General features: G+C 31.1%; 1 protein-coding gene across 4 annotated transcripts in view; it reads left to right on the forward strand.

Moving 5' to 3' along the window:
* Positions 1-18,402, forward strand: part of Lar (tyrosine-protein phosphatase Lar) — a 158,733-nt gene that overhangs the window by 89,971 nt on the left and 50,360 nt on the right. For all 4 annotated transcript variants that reach the window (XM_089222664.1, XM_089222667.1, XM_089222665.1 and 1 more), the window contains one exon: positions 4,020-4,217. In XM_089222664.1, coding sequence (XP_089078790.1) covers positions 4,020-4,217 — 198 coding nt within the window. The remainder of the gene's footprint in view (positions 1-4,019; positions 4,218-18,402) is intronic.

The raw sequence follows: 18,402 nt of genomic DNA on the forward strand, positions 1-18,402 counted from the left end.
TTCTTATTCCTTATGAAAGATGATATAATGTTATCCTTTAGGCATATTTTAATATGAAAAACTAAAAGGGCTGATTTTGTTTTTTTTTTAGTTTATAGTATATTCTATCTGAATATTATAGCCTATAGGTACCTTTATTTTCTTAATAATTATAAACAAACGTATGTATTTTCATCCTGAATTTTAAACATATTTTATAATTATAAAGTTATTTAAGTTGATTTTCATACAATATAAATCCTAGGTATTTAAGTTTTATAGACATTTTAAATAAATCTTTAGGTATTATAATTTTAATTAAAACTTATCAAACTACCTAAGGGTGAGAGAATTGATGGGTCATAAGGTCATATTGTTTTCCTTTCCTCGAGGTTACAAAAATAACAATAAATCAGTGATTATATATTCATTGTTAAATAGTATTATAAAATGCTATATATTTTTAATTTTATAAATTTATTAATATGCGTAGCTCCAGTACAACAATGACTTAGGTCTAGTACAACTGGCGTCATTAGTTAAAAAAAATAACAGAAGTTTAATACATAAATAAGACTGATTTTAAATAGCAAAAATAAAACAATTTTGATCAATATTACTTTAGACAGAATTTAAGAATTATAAAAACCAAATCGACGTATTCACAATTATTTACAATTATTAAAAATATGATTTTATATTCAATGTAGAAAATTACAGCTTATACAAAGAAGTAAAGATGTCCTCTTATAAATTATAATTTCTACATTTATGTATAATATGGTAACTTATAACTGTTTAGTGTTCATATTAAAATATATATTCAAAATAAAATCCAACTTAAATACAAACCATTCTTAAAATAAATGATTTTGTTAGTAACGATTTAAACTTTATTTTTTAAATAAAGGCATTATAAAAGTTTTTGAAAGGTGACTAATAAAAGTGTTTTCTGTTTTAAATAAAGGTATTAGTCAATTATTTAATATTTTATTTTCATAAATAATCTTTTTATTCCATTTGATGTATTTCACAGTGAAAAAATTAAATAATAAGTTCGTTTCCTGAATTCTAACTTGAGTTGTACCTATACTATTAACAATATCTTGTTGAAAACTCATTGAAGCATTTGTTCATTAAAAAAATCGTGTTTATTATATTTTATCATAATTCATTCCTACTTTTCTTGATTTAGATACTCAATTTGTATGAAATTGAAGTTTAATTTTCTTAATATTTATAATCATTCATTCCTACATTTCTTGATATAGATACTCAATTTGTTAATTTGTATGAAATTGAAGTTTAATTTTCTTAATATTTATAATGAAAATTTTCTTACTTTTAAAATTTCCAAAAATAACGTTTTTTTTAAAAATTTTGAGTTATCTTTGTTAATATTACCTATTACAAAAATTACAGAAAATCTTTTTGAGGGTATAAAATATTGATTTTACATTTTATTCTTATAGTACTATAAGTATTAGCCTTTAAAATTTAAATTATATTTAATTTAAATTATGTTTTAATTGTTTTGAGACAATATTTAACAAACCGATATGCCGCTTACTCAAAAATATTATTTTTTGTTGATTATGTAATAGATGATTTTACTCTAAGACTATTCAAAATTTAAAAAAAAAAGTCAGGGAATGAAAACAAACTGTGCGCTGACAACCTCTTGAATATATTATTTTGATTATCTTATTTTACTCAAGGTAGTGAATTTTACTTGATTCGATGTTTTTCATTAACAATTTCTAACTAATATGAGTTTCGAATTAATTTGTTTGTGATTGTTTCTATGTATATTATTGACTTTTTCATATATTTTATGAATACATAAATTTAAAAATCAATATCATTGAAACGCATTGATAAATTAATATTTTTATTACTCTTTAAAATTGCCTTGTGTCACGATTATGATGTTTTTATAACGTTCTTACCATGTTGTGTGCACCTTATGATTTAATTTAATTGCTACATAATAATATTTACAGTCAAAATGTTATAAACGGAAATTTTAATTCGTCATAAACTCAAAAGGTTATAAAAATAAATGAACAGTATTAAAGTATAATGGTTTATAACTTTGTATTTAAAATTAAAATTGAGGGGGTCGAATAATGAAAATATTTGGTTAAAAAAAATACTTATAATTATTAATTACAAATGTCAATATAATTGTTTGTTCGGGCAAATTAATTTAAACGTTCTTGACAGATGAAGTTTTTCTTATTTTTTCATTCATATCTTTACCGATGGTTCCCATGGGTTTCAGGATTAGCAACAATAATAATGAAAATATAATAAACCGTAATTAACAAGTCGGGTCGGTCCAGCTGATAAACAGACTTGTCCCTAGGGAGCTTTGGCGTTGTCTTAACTAAATTTATTAGCCCAAAAGAAAGTAGAAGGTATATACTATATATATACACACAGTAACCGCAGTTCAAGTTTCATAGTTATTCTTGAAAAAAATATATATATATGGAAGTGAAATAACAATAAAAAATAAATAAAGTAAAATTAGTCGCAACAGTTTGCTGGAGCTGTAGATAAAAACATTTGCTCTTTGAATTTTGAATAGATGCACTATGTATCCACACACAGACACACATATTGTATCCTTTTTACTTACTGCTCTTCCATTTATATAACACTATATATATTATATATATGTATAACGTATTCATTTTTATTCATGACTACATACACCGTAAGATTAAATGTTTATTCACGCCATATCGATGTAAAGAGAATACACAAATAACTGTAGTCGAAATAAATAAATAAAATATTCTATATTAGAATAAATCTTGTAATTTTTAACATTATATTATTAAATGGTTCGGAAGAGATTCATATACCTCTTTGACTTTCTATACAGATTAAGGTTATAATTATTTTGTGATTCTCGATTTAAAAAAAAAAAAAAAAAAAAAATACTTAATAACAATTTTTAAGTACTTTTATTATATACTTCTATATAGGTAGTATACTGTTTTACAACAAATCATAACACATTTATTATTTTACTATTGCTATAGAATCTAACCATGCGAAAAGATTAAAATTAAAATCTAATCAAATACATAAAAATTCCATGTTATAATTTGAAGCTTTAAAAATTTGTTTTATCTTAAAGCGTATATACATATCTTGTTGACTGACAATATTATTACGTGTCGATTATTATCAATAAACAATAATCATCCCTGAACCGACGTCGATGGTACATATTATGCGGTTAAACATAAAAATCATAGAGTTCTGTGGTACAAAGACAAACTATTCCGGGTACCTAATCGATGCACATTGCAGCGACCGGCCCTTGCACTCATACACGTATTACCTATAACTTATATTTGTGCACAAACTTGCAAATGGATACGAAACTATAGTAGGTACGTAACGAAAGTTTTGATACGTTCCTGTGCACCGATTGTCGGCACTATTGGGAGCCGGTGTAGTATGCATATTTTAGTATATACCTACACGTATATGTGTATATTATTGTGCATTACATATCAACCGCACACACACACACGTACACGCATGTTTGACATGTCCCTTCAACGGTAATTAACAGCCAGAGTCCCTCATAATTAAGTATGACACTGTCAAGCCAAGTTCAACGGGCACACACGCTTACCACCACTCACTATATATATGTATTACAACCTCTCTTTGGGACGAGTTTACCAAACTCCCTCTCCGTCACTTTACGGCTCACTCCTCGTCTTGTAGGGCGACGACATTGTTGAATAAATATTTGTTTCGGAGATACACGTTCGGCAGCTACACGGTTGATACAGCGAGAATATTCACGGTGACGTTGTAGGCATATACCTCACAGTGTTTGCCAATTTCATATTATATAATATACTTATACATATATATTATGTGTATATAAACTTCCACTTGTTGCCTAACGTTTCCACGTAGTCTATGATAGGGGTACTTAATAATGAAAAAAAAAAAAAAATGTTAACTTGTCTTATTTTTATTTATCTGGTATTTTATTCTGTTTTCAGAAAAAGATTTACCACCCGGTTTCCCGGTGATCACCGAGGGTCCGGGCACTCACAAATCTATTGAAGTGGGCCATAACGCTGTGTTGCAGTGCACCGCCACCGGTAATCCGCAGCCGAGCATCTATTGGCTTCGTGATAATATGCGACTGGACTTGGACACGAACCCGAGATACTCGATTCTCGACAAAGGATTTCCAGGTATGTATCTACTATCTATGTACATTATAATCTAAAGTAGGTTTACTGCAAACGAGGGTGTTTTTTCCCTGCGTTCAGCACACCATATCCCCTCCCTTGGGACCTCTGACTTGAGCACACGACCCCGTTTGTCGTAAAGTTTCCTCGGAATATAAGTTTTATTGGCCGAACCAAAAGGTGCGACGTTATGGCTTTTCAAACCTTCGCACTGTAAACTACCTTCTAATTTTTTTCGGAAAGAAGCATACCTATACATAGGCACTTTGTTTATACAAGCACCGTGTTTGATGTACACTCGACGGTGTTTCTCAAACATGGTTTAAAGAAAATGTGCCGATTACTATTACACACCGATCATGATGTATAAGATATTTTTATGACTTTGAGTAATCGTTGTTATCATGTTATCAAAACATAGACCTACCGGTATAATATTATCTCAATCAAAATCGATCGATTACATAAATATTTACGATGTCAAGCATCGACGGACGCCGCTAGTTTCCAGTGAGGTGACCACCTGAGTTTTTTATTAGGTGAATTTTCACCCCCCCCCCCCCCCCACACACACACACACACACGTGTTACTAAACCAACTGCAACTTTCTATATAAACGCTAATAGTTATAGTATCTATGCTTAAAATCAATAACAATAAAAATAATAAAAAGATTCGAGAGTTTTGATGTCTGCTATATTTTTTGTACCTACTCAACAACTGTGTTATTAAAAGCTCAACCAATTTTCTTAAAACAATCTCGTATGTATTTTATGACATTAATATGGTATATTTATAATGTTTTATGCAAATACTATATAATTGATCTTACATTAAAACCTAATCGTTACATATAATATTGTACTCGAGCTTATAACAAATGTGATGTGCGTGGAACAAAGTGTGCTTATACAATAATTAGATTAAGTCTTATAGTTTAAATAAACATAAACAATAAATAAATACATTAAAAACGTCATTAAAAGTACTGAAAATGTTAAAAGTCTTACTTATTAAAAATAATAATAATAATAGTGTTGCATTTATACAAACTTAAGACAGACTTGATGAATTTAAAAAATAACGCGATAGTTATTTAACACAATGAAAGTAGGTATTATATTAAAGATGTAATTAAAAATTGATGATAATTTTACTTAACTTTAAAATATAATTATTCTATACTTATAACATACATTATTACAATTTATAAATCATACAACTTTTAATAGGCACTTACTTATTAGTTATTACTTGTTCATCTTATTATATTTTTTAATTTGATATAGAAAAAAATACTGCTAATTATGTTGCGTGTTCAACCAAGTATGATTATCTCTAAATATAATACTCGTTTGAAATGTATAAGTACCAAAATTAAATATTTTAAATGAACGTTACGATTAATTTCAGTTACCCAGTTACTTGTTTCGCTAAAATTTTCAGACCATGTAACTCAATTATTTCGAGTAGTAAATCATGAGAAAGTTAGAACCTTATTGAGGAGTTGAAACACTAACAAACTTCGTTTAGTTCCTTAAGAATTATTCGTAAGTAAACCGTCCAAAAATGTTAATTTCATGAACACTTATAAATATTGTTATATATAAGAACTATAGTTCTTTATAAAAATGTGTTAAGATAGAATTTAATTTCTTCATCTCGACTGTATTGTACCTACTGTGTATTTTACATTATCCGTCTGATTGATAGTTGAATATTTTAGACTGTAACCGACAAATACTATAAAATAGTTATGACAGATATATTTAAAATATTATATAAATAAAATATATAGATTTACGTAGCAAATGAATCCATAAAAGGTCCACTGCAGTGGCTTAAACTGAGAGCATGATAATGCCGATGGCATAGCTCAGTTTGTTGAATGAGAATAATTCCGATTTCCAAATATTGAGACTAGTTGTGACTTGTGAGGTGATAACAAAACAGTGGGTGGTATAATTGGATAATATTATCTATAGGTATATCTGTGGTTTGTTGCTTGTTGATTTATTACCGAAACTGATGAGTGATGACTATTGTTCAACAAGAAGAATTGCATGTGAGTTAACTGCAACTTAAAAATATTGTATATTATGCAGTAATACCAGTTGGTATTTTTTTTCAGGCATTATTACAATACATTTATCTTACTGTAAAATACATCCCATATATCGACGCATTTAGAGCTTTTGACCTGCCACAGCAGTCCTTAAAACCTTAAAAGTAATATCATCTTATTTAAATTGTTCGTAATATTATGTAGGTACCTATTTTAAGCAGAACACATTTTCAAGTGTATGTATAGATACTCAATCTTATCCATACTATAAATATTAATTTTTAGTTACTCGTATATCCTGAAATATATACTGCAATGGGTATTAAAAATTTTAAACAAGAATTTAATGAATTTTAACTATATACATACATGCATAATTCTCAATCAGCACACACCCACTTAAGTAAATACAGTTGTGGATTTTTCTTTTATTATAATATTACTTCATTTCTATAAAAGTATATATATACGGGGTTTAATAACATTATAAGAATAATGACAAAATAAATCTTACATGAAAAAAATAAATATGCATATTTATATTTTATTAAAGAATATATCCGTAACCTAATAAACTTCTTGTAGGTACCTAGAATAAAAAAAAAATGTAACTTTGGAATTATTATTATTAACTACTACTACTATTACTACTACTACTATTACTACTACTACTACTACTTCTATTATCTTCTGGAATTTATATTTATCAACGAAGTAAACATGCAACTTTTAAAATGTTATTTTCTTTAATCCATAGTTTGGAAACTTAATTATGAATTAAAATATTTTCATTTGTTAGAAAATAAAACCTCATATTTCATATATTAGGTTATATAAATCAAATATATTTTATGCTTGCTTTCAATCATAATAATCATTCATATAAGTATTTAAATTGTATATTAAAGTTCACAATAATTTCTATTGATTTAATATAATATTTTGTTGCACTTGAAATGCATTACTTTAACGTTTTATTATTATTATTATTATTATGATTCCTAAAAGTTCTCGTGATCTAGTTGTTTGAATATTCAGGTGATTAATTCACACCGCGTATTATCTGGATTCTAGTACATCCTACCGTGCAGGATTTGCAACACAAAAGGTTCACAGTTATCGTTTTTTTTTCAAATCCTTTAAACCGTTTAACGGCCATCGCATAATAGCAGTAAAAATAACAGACTACCGCTGGTTCACGGATTTTCACTAAACAAACAGCTATAATGCGATATGCAAATCAACTCCGGAGACTGACTGTAAACTATTTTTTTTTCTTTTTTACACTGATTGAGAACTAAATACAAAACACTTATTGACCGTCGCTGGTGTTTTTATTTTACGGCGGAGTCAAAGACGAAATTGCATTAAAACGTGTTCATAATGTGTGCTCCGTGTATGAAATTATATGCACGCAACCGTTTGTTGTAGGTAAGTCTCGACTTGAAAAAGTTTATAATGAAAAAGCGTCAAGGTAGAGAGACCTTTGTGTTAATGATTCTATTCAGCGTCGCGTGCGAAGCAGCAATTTTTTTCTAGAAAGAAAAAAAACTAAAAAGGGGGAAAAGAGTCAGCAACAGAAATGGATAATAATAATCTATTGGAATGACCTGAGATGTAAAATGCACGTGTTTGGACGTGTTGCATCAGAAAAAAATCAACTTTTAAAGTATTTTGAGAGACTTATGTGAAAGAACTTTTTAAGTATGAGGCGTAGCCGTTAGAGGTGAAAAAAAATCGTAGATGCAAGATTTAACGGCCAAAACTTTGACACTCTAACGTGCATGGCAAAATATATTTTCCGCGAATATGCAAAGAGACGTTAACATGTAACTTTTGGTTGGGTAAACACGATATTATGAAAAAGAAAAGTTATTCAGACTTTTATGTATAAAAAATGATTAACCACTATGAATAAAAATACCTGATATGAATTTAGAAACATTTGATCTATAAAATGTATTTTACTCGTTTTATGATTTTCAAAACATTTAAGTGCAAAATAATATTATTAATATGACCTATATATAACCTGAACCTAACCTATACACATAATATTTATACTGGTTAAATTTTATCAAACATTATTTTAAAGTTTGGTTTTATTGGGGTAGAATTATTAATTATTTGCTATAATTTTTTATGCTTACAATACTACAAATCTTAGCAATTATACATTTTAGTAATTTATTCCAGAATAATTAATTATTGAAAATCTTGAAATTGGTTATTTGTTAGGTTTATTATATCTTTTTTGCATCGTTCATTAAAATAAAGTTTATCTTTTACTTGCCATTATAATGATAAAAGTGTTTTAATTATAAATAAATAGGATTGAAATTTTACAACATGTACATGTTTCTTATTGAGGTGAAAGTAAAAAATTAAAATTCAGTTAATCATCGAAATACACCCTACAGTGTATCTAATAATCACTAAATATAATCATAACATGCAATCTTTCGTATTACTTCACTAATATTTATCATATATACGCTCAATAAAATATAGTAACCATTTGTATTTTTATTAAGTACGAATTTTTGTACATGAAAACTCCGCTACACAGTTTGTACCTAGTATTTTAAAAAGATCAAAACCTTATCTGAATTTTAAGTTCTTTTAACATTTTTACATTGCATGTTTTGTATTTTTTTTACATTTGTGATGATCATTACGCAAGTCACGTAAGAAAAGAGCTAGTGTTTAATTAGAGCTTTTAAAACTAGTATTTTTAATTTAATTAGAGCTTTACATGTTTTCATGATATTAACTAATAGCAAAATAAAATTAACTCGTACCTATACAATTTTTGAATAATTTAATACCAACAATAATATTAACTTTTTATAAATAGATTTAAAATGTTTTTGAAGTTATAATATCATAATTTTTTAATAGGCTTAATTTTTAATAACTACTTTATAAAAATATGACGGATGACTATTAATACGTTAAAAAATAATGTCGATTAAACGAGCATTTGGATATACCGACATGTTTTGCAGCTTTTGACCTGAATAATGATAAAATATTGCTCAATTTAGATCCAGGCAACCGGAGACTTTTCTCTTATAACAATGGAGTTCTCTTTCGTTTGGCAATGGGGATATAGTAGCAGTAGAGGTGTATATATGAACATAATTAATTGCCATGCTATTATTGTGTCATGGTGGTAGTGGTGGTTGTCGGTGGCGGAGGGATGGAAGCTACTGAACCTTATTAACGGCATTAAATTAAACGGCATAACCGCGAGTAAACAAAAACTGTAAACGTATAGGTTTCTCCATATGCAAGGAAAAATAATATGTTGGTTTAATTATGCTATTTCTAATTCATAAACATCCTAACAATATACGTTTGTGTGTATGTGTGTTTGACTGTTGTGTTAGTTGAGAAATACACTATAGTATACTATACGTTTACAGGAGTTGATAACTTATATAACTTTAAAACAACAATTTATATATATTTGAAAATTTTTTTTTTTCAATCAACGTTCTATAATATTCTTTATAAGAAGGTGGAAATATATCTGTTGTCAGTCGTCTATAAAAGTATATATTTTCTCCACCAGTGTCTAATTTCACTGCTTATATAGTGTACTTTAATAACTTAGTGTATGTTTAACTTATCGACCGCGTTGACAACAGAGCTTACAAAGTTTATAAAGTGTTTTCACTTAAATAATGATCTAGAAATGCGGAAGCTATAATATAAAGATACTATATGATGGTAAATGAACAAATATTGAATTTATTTTTTCAATTATGTTTTAACCGAAAAATAAAATTCTAAGTAAACTTACTTAAATTATTTTGGATTTCCATAAGAATAATAATATAAATTGAATTAAATTTAAAGGTTTTCAATAACTACCCAGTCTAATCATTAAACATTTAACTACTTATATTATTATTACGATGAAAACCAATAAAATAAATCATAATGATAGTGACTATAACATCGTTGTGATTTTTTCCCGCACTCTTGTATGCTAGAAAATTTACCGAAGCAAACGTCGGAGGCACATAAATATATAATATATATGTCAATTACAACTATGTGCGCAATGTGTATAACTGCAGCTACGGATATATTACATAAGTGGAATGGCTCGTTTTTCGAGTCGATATACATATAAATTTGACATATGTATCTAATATGTATAATGTATGTATTATGCGTATACATTTAATGACTATACGCCACGCCGTACTGTCGTTAAAAGCGGACGTCATCGTCGGCAGCAACGGTGCTGTTGCAGTGTAGCGGTAACAGCGACGGCAGCCAGCCAAGGCGTGCCACTGCGGTGTATCGTTTTAAGCCCAATGAAATACGGCGGAAATTTTAATAAACGACACCTTTCCCTGGCTCGTGGTTCAGTTCGAATAGACGGGAGTGGGGCAGGGTACGGTTTAGACGGTTTTAACGTAATTAAATCTGGCCGCCCCGGCTCGAGCGAAAACAAACGGCTCGTCACACGGAGCTAAAGGCCTTGTTAATAATTTAATACCCTTTAATACGAAATCGTGTGACGCGCTCTCTCTCTCTCTCTCTCTCTCTCTCTCTCTCTCTCTCTCTCTCTCTCTCTCTCTTACTTCAGCGTGCCCCATCGCATCTTTGGAGGAAAGATTAGAGAGGGGTGGGTGGGCAAGAGAGTATATGTTTTGGGCGGGGTCGGTGGATACGCGCACACAAAAGCGACGCACGGCAGGGGAGGCGGCGGAACGTCGTATCGCTGTATTCGTTTTCTCTGGCCGCCTCCTGCACTATATAGCTTTACCTACTACTCGGCAGACTGTGTGAGACACATACAGCCGGGGGACGTAGTGGGTGGGCATGATATGGAACCTATACAACGGGTGCACTCGTCGGTAAGACACTTCCTATATATTCTTTATTTCTTATACTCGATCGCCATTAAATTCGCGTTTGTTTATTGAATTTACCGTTATTATATGCGAGCTATATAATATGTACGTATATATATACTAACAGTATGTAGGAGACTAGCAGATTACTCGCCGTGTATAGTCACTTGATGCACGGTGGCGGCCTAGAATTTGATGCTGGTTCACGATTTAGCATAATCCGATTTTATATATATTATACGAGCCGAACCCGAGACACGTAGTAGTATAGTGCTCATAGTAGTCGTATATCACATCGTCCGAGTGTCTTCCCACCCCTTTACCCTTCACCATCACCAACCACCACCCATACATATTTCAAAGAAAATTCGTTTTCCGTCGTCGCCAAACGAATTAAAATAGTTTAATTCTTTACGTTTCCGTCGCTGGAGGCATATTTATCGTCCTAAACAATAACGAACGCTGCAATGCACTTCTGTTTTGTTGTAAAAACTCGCGTAGATTCTGACCGATTCTCATTTCACGTCCAACCATAATGAGCGTTGGGGGGGTCTTAGCTATTTTTTTTTGTCTTAAATTCGTCTTGTTCTGTATCTGTTATTAATTGTCGAACGGTTTATATGTGTAGTACTATATGTTCGTATTTAGAGCGTGAGATTTATATACCTACCTTTCGATCCTGAATAAACATTTTACAGAAACCTATTAATCTGGGATAAGTATAAAAAAAGTTCAATTTTCGAATCCTTTTGTTTTTATTATGATTCGTATTTCCCATCATGGCATTTACAAACACAACAAGAAATATTCATCTCGTAAAAAAGACACATATGTACCTTTTCCATAAACACATTCCTTATTTCTTCAGTGCGCTGCACATAAAAAAAAACAACATGAACACAATATCGAATTGTGTTCATACTTGTGAAATAACAAAAGTCATACGACAAACATCCTTTTTTCAGAAACTTTCGTTTCTATATTTAAACTATATATAGTACATTGCAATCACACAGTAAGAGGATGTGTGTGTGTAAGAGTGTTTGAGTATGCGCATATATTCATAAACCAGAAGAAATATTATTAATATTAAAAAACTAAATTCCGTTTCGTATAACAAAACTTTACTACCCAACTATATAATAGCATAAGTGCTTACATATGATATTCCCATCGTCAACAGATAACGAGGAAATATATTATAATATATAGCATACACGTCGCTGCACATTATGTAGACGGTAATATAAAATTATTATATGCACCTCACAAAACTAGCAATTTATAGAAACAATATTATTTATAATATATTATAGTCATTTTTCTGGAATATAATATACAATATTTTGTGTACAGATTGTTTATGACATGGTAGTTTTCATGATTGCAAAGAGTATCTTGTCACACTGTGGGCTGTGGTCGTTCCGTGTCGATAATTAAAACGTCCCAGTTTCGGTTATATTTGTGTATATATATATATATTTATTATTTATATAGGAAAAAAAACGCGGCAGAAATACCGCAAACTCGACTCTAACGATCCTCTAAACGAATTCTGATGATAACTCTAAACAGAGGCTACGAAATTCCGGCGCGCACAAATTCAATATTAAAAACGCATGTGGCTCACCCGGTTCGTATATAATAATAATAACAACAACAACAACAACAACAACAACGACGACGACAGGCACACCCCTTTCCTATACATTACGTATTAAACATATATATATTTAGAATACAGAGGCTTGTCTGCCGTTTTACCCGCCGCTGCAGCCGTCGTTTAAGCCCCTAGGATTTTTGCTCCGGACTTCTTCCCAACATTATATTGCGCCGGATCGTTGGCAGCGCCGGTCGTATATCATATACGCGAGTTTATTAATATCGGCTTCTTCGTTGGAAAGCCATCTCCGCGTGCGCACACATGTGCCAGGCGGCCAGTGGTGTGTGTGTGTACGCAGCAGGACAAACGTCAGTGAATTACGGCGGTCAAAAAACGTTTACGGCTTTGCCGAGGAGAGAAAAGCCTCTTTGTTTTTCCCCCTTTCTCTTCTCTCCGGGCACCAGGTGACACACACACACACACACACACACACGCGCGCGTATATATTATATACTCGGCGTAGTTTCTCACCGTTCCCCAGGGGATCCTAAAAGTATATGTTTCTTTTCTTTCCACCGGTAGTGTTTTTTTATATATATATGTATATGTTATACTCGAGCACATTTTACGAAAGATATTAGAGAGAGAGAGAAGAGACGGCCGCGTAGATATATATATATATACACACACAGACGCCGTTCATTCCATTAAATTGTTGTCGCACATTCTCCAGGCCCGGAGAACAAAAAAAAAAAACGACATTACGCCATCTACGTTTACACGCTCCGACACGCAATGATTTGTCAACGTCCGGAAGCGAAAAACACGGGCGAACCGCCGCCGTTACACTCGCGTGTATGTGTGTTGGCACGAGTGGCGGGTGCTGAATTTTATATATATATATATATATATATATATATATATATATATATATATATATAACACGCGTGTCCAAATCCATTACGCTGTATGTATAGAAGAACCCACACCATCGCCTACGTCTTTGTGACGTGCCTGCGATGAGCTTATCAGAATCGGATTTTTTCCTATTTTTTCGTTTCGCTGGGCTGGCGCAATGCAATTTCTTAATAAAACAGATATTATTGCTGCCACCGCAACGGCGGCGGCGCCTACATAAGAGAGAAACATAATACATTATATGTATAGAGATGGACGGATGATATGTATATAATAATAGTAATAATAGTATTGTAGGCTGTGAGTTTTGTGTATATATTATATACTGCAGCAGTATGGGAGGAGACGCGTGAAACCAAAAGTTATCGGACCGAATGTAAACAGCCTGCGGATCGCTAAACAACAAGTATTCAAAGTCGTGTGTTTTGTTTGTTATCGATGTAGTATAACAGGATAGCTCCTCGGGCGCCTGGCCCGGCGGTGAGCACGCGATTGCGAGTGGAAAAGGAAAAGAGAATTTTCGAGTGGGGTTAGACAGAGTCGGAGATGAAATGTGCGCTCGAGAGTAGGAGGTGTTATCAACTAGGTATCCCAGAACCCTGCTGTAAATCAAAATACATATTATATTATACGTATGCATTACATTATGATATATATTTATTTATTGTTCGCGCTGTTTGTCACACACACACACTTACAAAATCATGCGTGTGTACTTACTTATCATATAAAATATAAATACGTCGTCGCGAACATAATATGTATATTGCCATTGCCACGGAGAAGCTTTTAACTTCGCCGCGCGTATGTGCAATCACAACAGCAGCATTTGACATTATTCTTATATCTCTGTGCCTTGTGCCCCTTTAGACCTCTGTCCAAACGTGTTTCGACCATCCATATAATATATCATGATGTACGATATATTTACACAAACAACTGGGAAACCGACGACAACGACGTTGGTGGACGCGATTAATATTTAGATGAAATTTTACACGGCAAATATTCTTCTTAGACGCACACGCGTAATACCATAACATAAAATTATATTTGTTGCGTTTGAACTTTTTGTTATTTAGATTCAAATTTTTACATGAAATCTATTAACTGTTCAATATATTGTTTATTGAAACAAAATATAATGATGATTTACTCATTTTATAAAACTGTAGGTAACAAAATAATAACGTCCCCAGGTCACCAGCGTATTGCGGTGGGGGGGGGGGTGTACAATTTCCTCTCCCAAAAATTAAATTTTATCATTGATTATAGTGTTATAGAATGTAAGTACATAAAACAATCCATTTAAATATATATGTTTATTTAAAACTGTAAGACCTTTAATAAATAACTATATGATTTGTTATTAGCTTTTAAATAAGGTTTAATTATAAATTTTATAAGCAAAAAAATTAACTGATTTTTACCTGAGTTGGGTAACTTTTTTTAATTGACTTGTAACTTTCACAAATTTATAAAGTAACTTTGAACATTAAACTAAACTTACATTTTTCTATATTAACTTAACGAATTTAAAAAAAATAATATTGTACTTAACTATCCATGCATTTTTGGATACCAAATTTACCTTTTATGAAATATGTAAATTACATAAAATTTGAATGGTCAAACTTTTGAAGTATTTTAAATATTCAATTAGTATTTGACGGAATCCCCTCCCCCTCAACCACAATATCTTGACTGTGGCACTGTCACCTGCTGAACTTTTGTATTTGTTGGGTAGTTTCTATTTCGATCTTAATATTTTTAACCGCCTTTAATAATATGTTATTAAATATAATATGTACAATAGTATATTACTGTTTTTGCTATTATTTTTGTAAACATCTAAAATAATATGACTATTTAGAGTCATGTATCGTGCGTTATTCAAATCCTGTTCAGTTACCGTGAACTATTATTTTTGGTTATTTTTTGGATATCAATGTTAACTCTTATGGTACCCATTAAGTATATCTATTGTAGACATTGATTCGCGGTGTTATAACGATTAAAATATGCGCTTGAGAGCTCATGTTTTAAACATTGATCTAATTATTTAATGTACTTATATATAGGTATTGTGTAATTGACGCTAATTTTTATCGCTTTTAAAACTCTTAATTGGTATAATATATACACACTGCACATGCACTATGTCACAATACATTTAAATATGTATGTATATATTTGGTATACGTTAAACCGCTAAATAAGTGCTTAATACGCTCCGTTTGTGTAGTATCAAAGGTCCCAAAGTCGTAATAATAGCCATACTATGTAGTACTACTCGGCTAGGCTAAGAAACGTTAACTTTTAAGTGATGTACATAATATCGCTTTAATAATCCAGAAACTGAATTTCATTCCTTATTATATATATATATATATATATATGTTTTTGTATATTATATTTAATATTTTTTTAATCGTTACACATCGAAGTAGTTCATCTCTTGCGCCATTTAATTGAATGCATAATGTATTTACGGCTCAACGATTTTTTAGTACCTAATGATTTTCGATGCTTCTCGTATTTATAATAAATATATTTTCATGTAAGACTTAACTTTAATGTAGGTACTATAGCAAGTTTTTTGTTTAATTTCACACATGAATTATCTCACATATGATAGGTAATATGAGTTATTTTTATTATTATTGATATAAATATTCGAAAAAACTTTCAACATAAAACAAAATCAAACCGCTATATCATTTATGCCGTTCATTTTGGCTCATCAGAGAGCAAAAGTTCTGTCTCGTCAGTTATAAATCTGTATGAACTGTGTTGTAGAACTAATAATACGACAAAAATACACTAGCGCAAGTACATCCGTTGAACGAACAAAATTAAAATAATTAAATATAAAACTTAGAAAAATGAAAGACACTTGAAATTTTACCGAAGATGAAGTTGAAGTTGCTTCGATAATAGCTGGAAATGTAACAAGACCATCACTGTAAATTAATAAACAATTCGTGGGAGTTTTAATACTTAATGCACGGTCTCGTCCTGGATCACAGGCAAAGTGAAATATGGAAAAACCAACGATGGATCGACTCGCGTGCATGGTAAAGTCGAAACTACAGTACAGAATACAGTTCGATCTATAAATATATAAAAATAGCATATAGGTCCTTGACATGAATCAGATGTATTTTAATTTTGGTAGATCAGTTTTGCCAAATCTGATCCGACTAATTACCTGCGTAATGTACATGTTACGTGTCTATTCATTCAACAACCTAGCGTGTATAGACATATTTATTTTTACATTAAGTTTACTTATGTCTTATCGACATTAGCTAGCTATAATTTAAACGATTTTATTGGCATAGGAATAAAAATATTTTACTTAATTTGAACAATATTTTACCATACCACTTTCGATTTTTAGTGTTCTACGTTTTATTATACTAATTCGCTTAAAACTATTCGTAAGTAGTTTCTCAAGTGTATAGTATCAATACATGAAAGTGTGTCAATATATGTAACTATTTATAATATACAAACAACACGATTTGAATAAATTCGATGTCTTCTAGTTGAAAACATAGTGAATGCAGACAAAGGTTTCTTTAATATAAAGAAATATGAAAAGCGTAAAACCGTCATAAGCTTTGTGAAATTCTATGAAACAATGGTTTTTTATATGAAAAAAAATCCCGTTTGTAGACCGTGGAACTGTCGGGACCCTGCTCGCGCGTGTAGACGTGTAATATATAATAATAGGCGAAATGGATGAATAAAATATGGGTATTTTCCGCTTATTAATATAAAGACGCTTCCCATCAAGATATTAAAAAACAAACCCTTATTTCCACCTTCTAACGCGCCTGACCTTTATTTTATGTACACTTTTATGCTTGAAAAAAAAAATAATAAATAAATATAAAACCAGAGTATAATACAAAAGCATTTCACACCGGAGAGAACTATATCAGGTGGGATAGGTGTTGTGCCTACGTGAAATATGTGCGTTATGGGTCTCAGAGCAGAGGGAAAATAATACGAGAAAAGAAAAAGAGAAGCGAAACGAAAACCCGCGTAGTGTATAATGTGTCGAAATGTCACGTATGATTCTCGTTAAGAAGACGTTTTCAGACTTCACCGTACCAGAGTCGGGGTTTGACCCTTTGACTCTGAAATCTATGCGCTGTGACAATATATTATATATATACGAGTACACAGATAAGTACAGAACGGGGAATAGCGGTGTAAGAAAAAAAAAATTACAGGTTTTTCTCCACCAACCATTAAAATCGAAATGTATATTCGGGGCGTTGTTTAAACGAATTTATACAAAAATAACATTTTGATATACATAGGCACACGTATATAGAAGGTGTCTTGTTATCGAGTTTGTCATCGTATACATACCCGCGCTACGTGACCTCTACTCTAAAAAATCTGCGTACGCTGTAATTATTTGTACCTAACCGTTTGGATAAGACAAGTACGCTGTGAAACATCACATTATATTCGGTTAACGTACTAAATATATCGTGTAACACTAGTGCAAACATTTGATGTTTTCTTTAACTTGTTTCTTGTATACGCCCTACACACACATATCTACATAGTATGGTGGTGCTGATGACATTTTCGGCTGATGATATCCTCGAGACGATTGTTTTTCTATTTCAATCCTCAGAGATGACGGTGCCTGCAGCAGGACAAAACTATCGACATTTTAGTACTGTCGCGTAGTTGCTTTTAAC

The sequence above is a fragment of the Diuraphis noxia genome, unplaced genomic scaffold, assembly GCF_037042655.1.
Source record: "Diuraphis noxia isolate RWA-SAM2 unplaced genomic scaffold, SU_Dnox_SAM2 contig0003, whole genome shotgun sequence".
NCBI lineage: Eukaryota > Metazoa > Arthropoda > Insecta > Hemiptera > Aphididae > Diuraphis > Diuraphis noxia.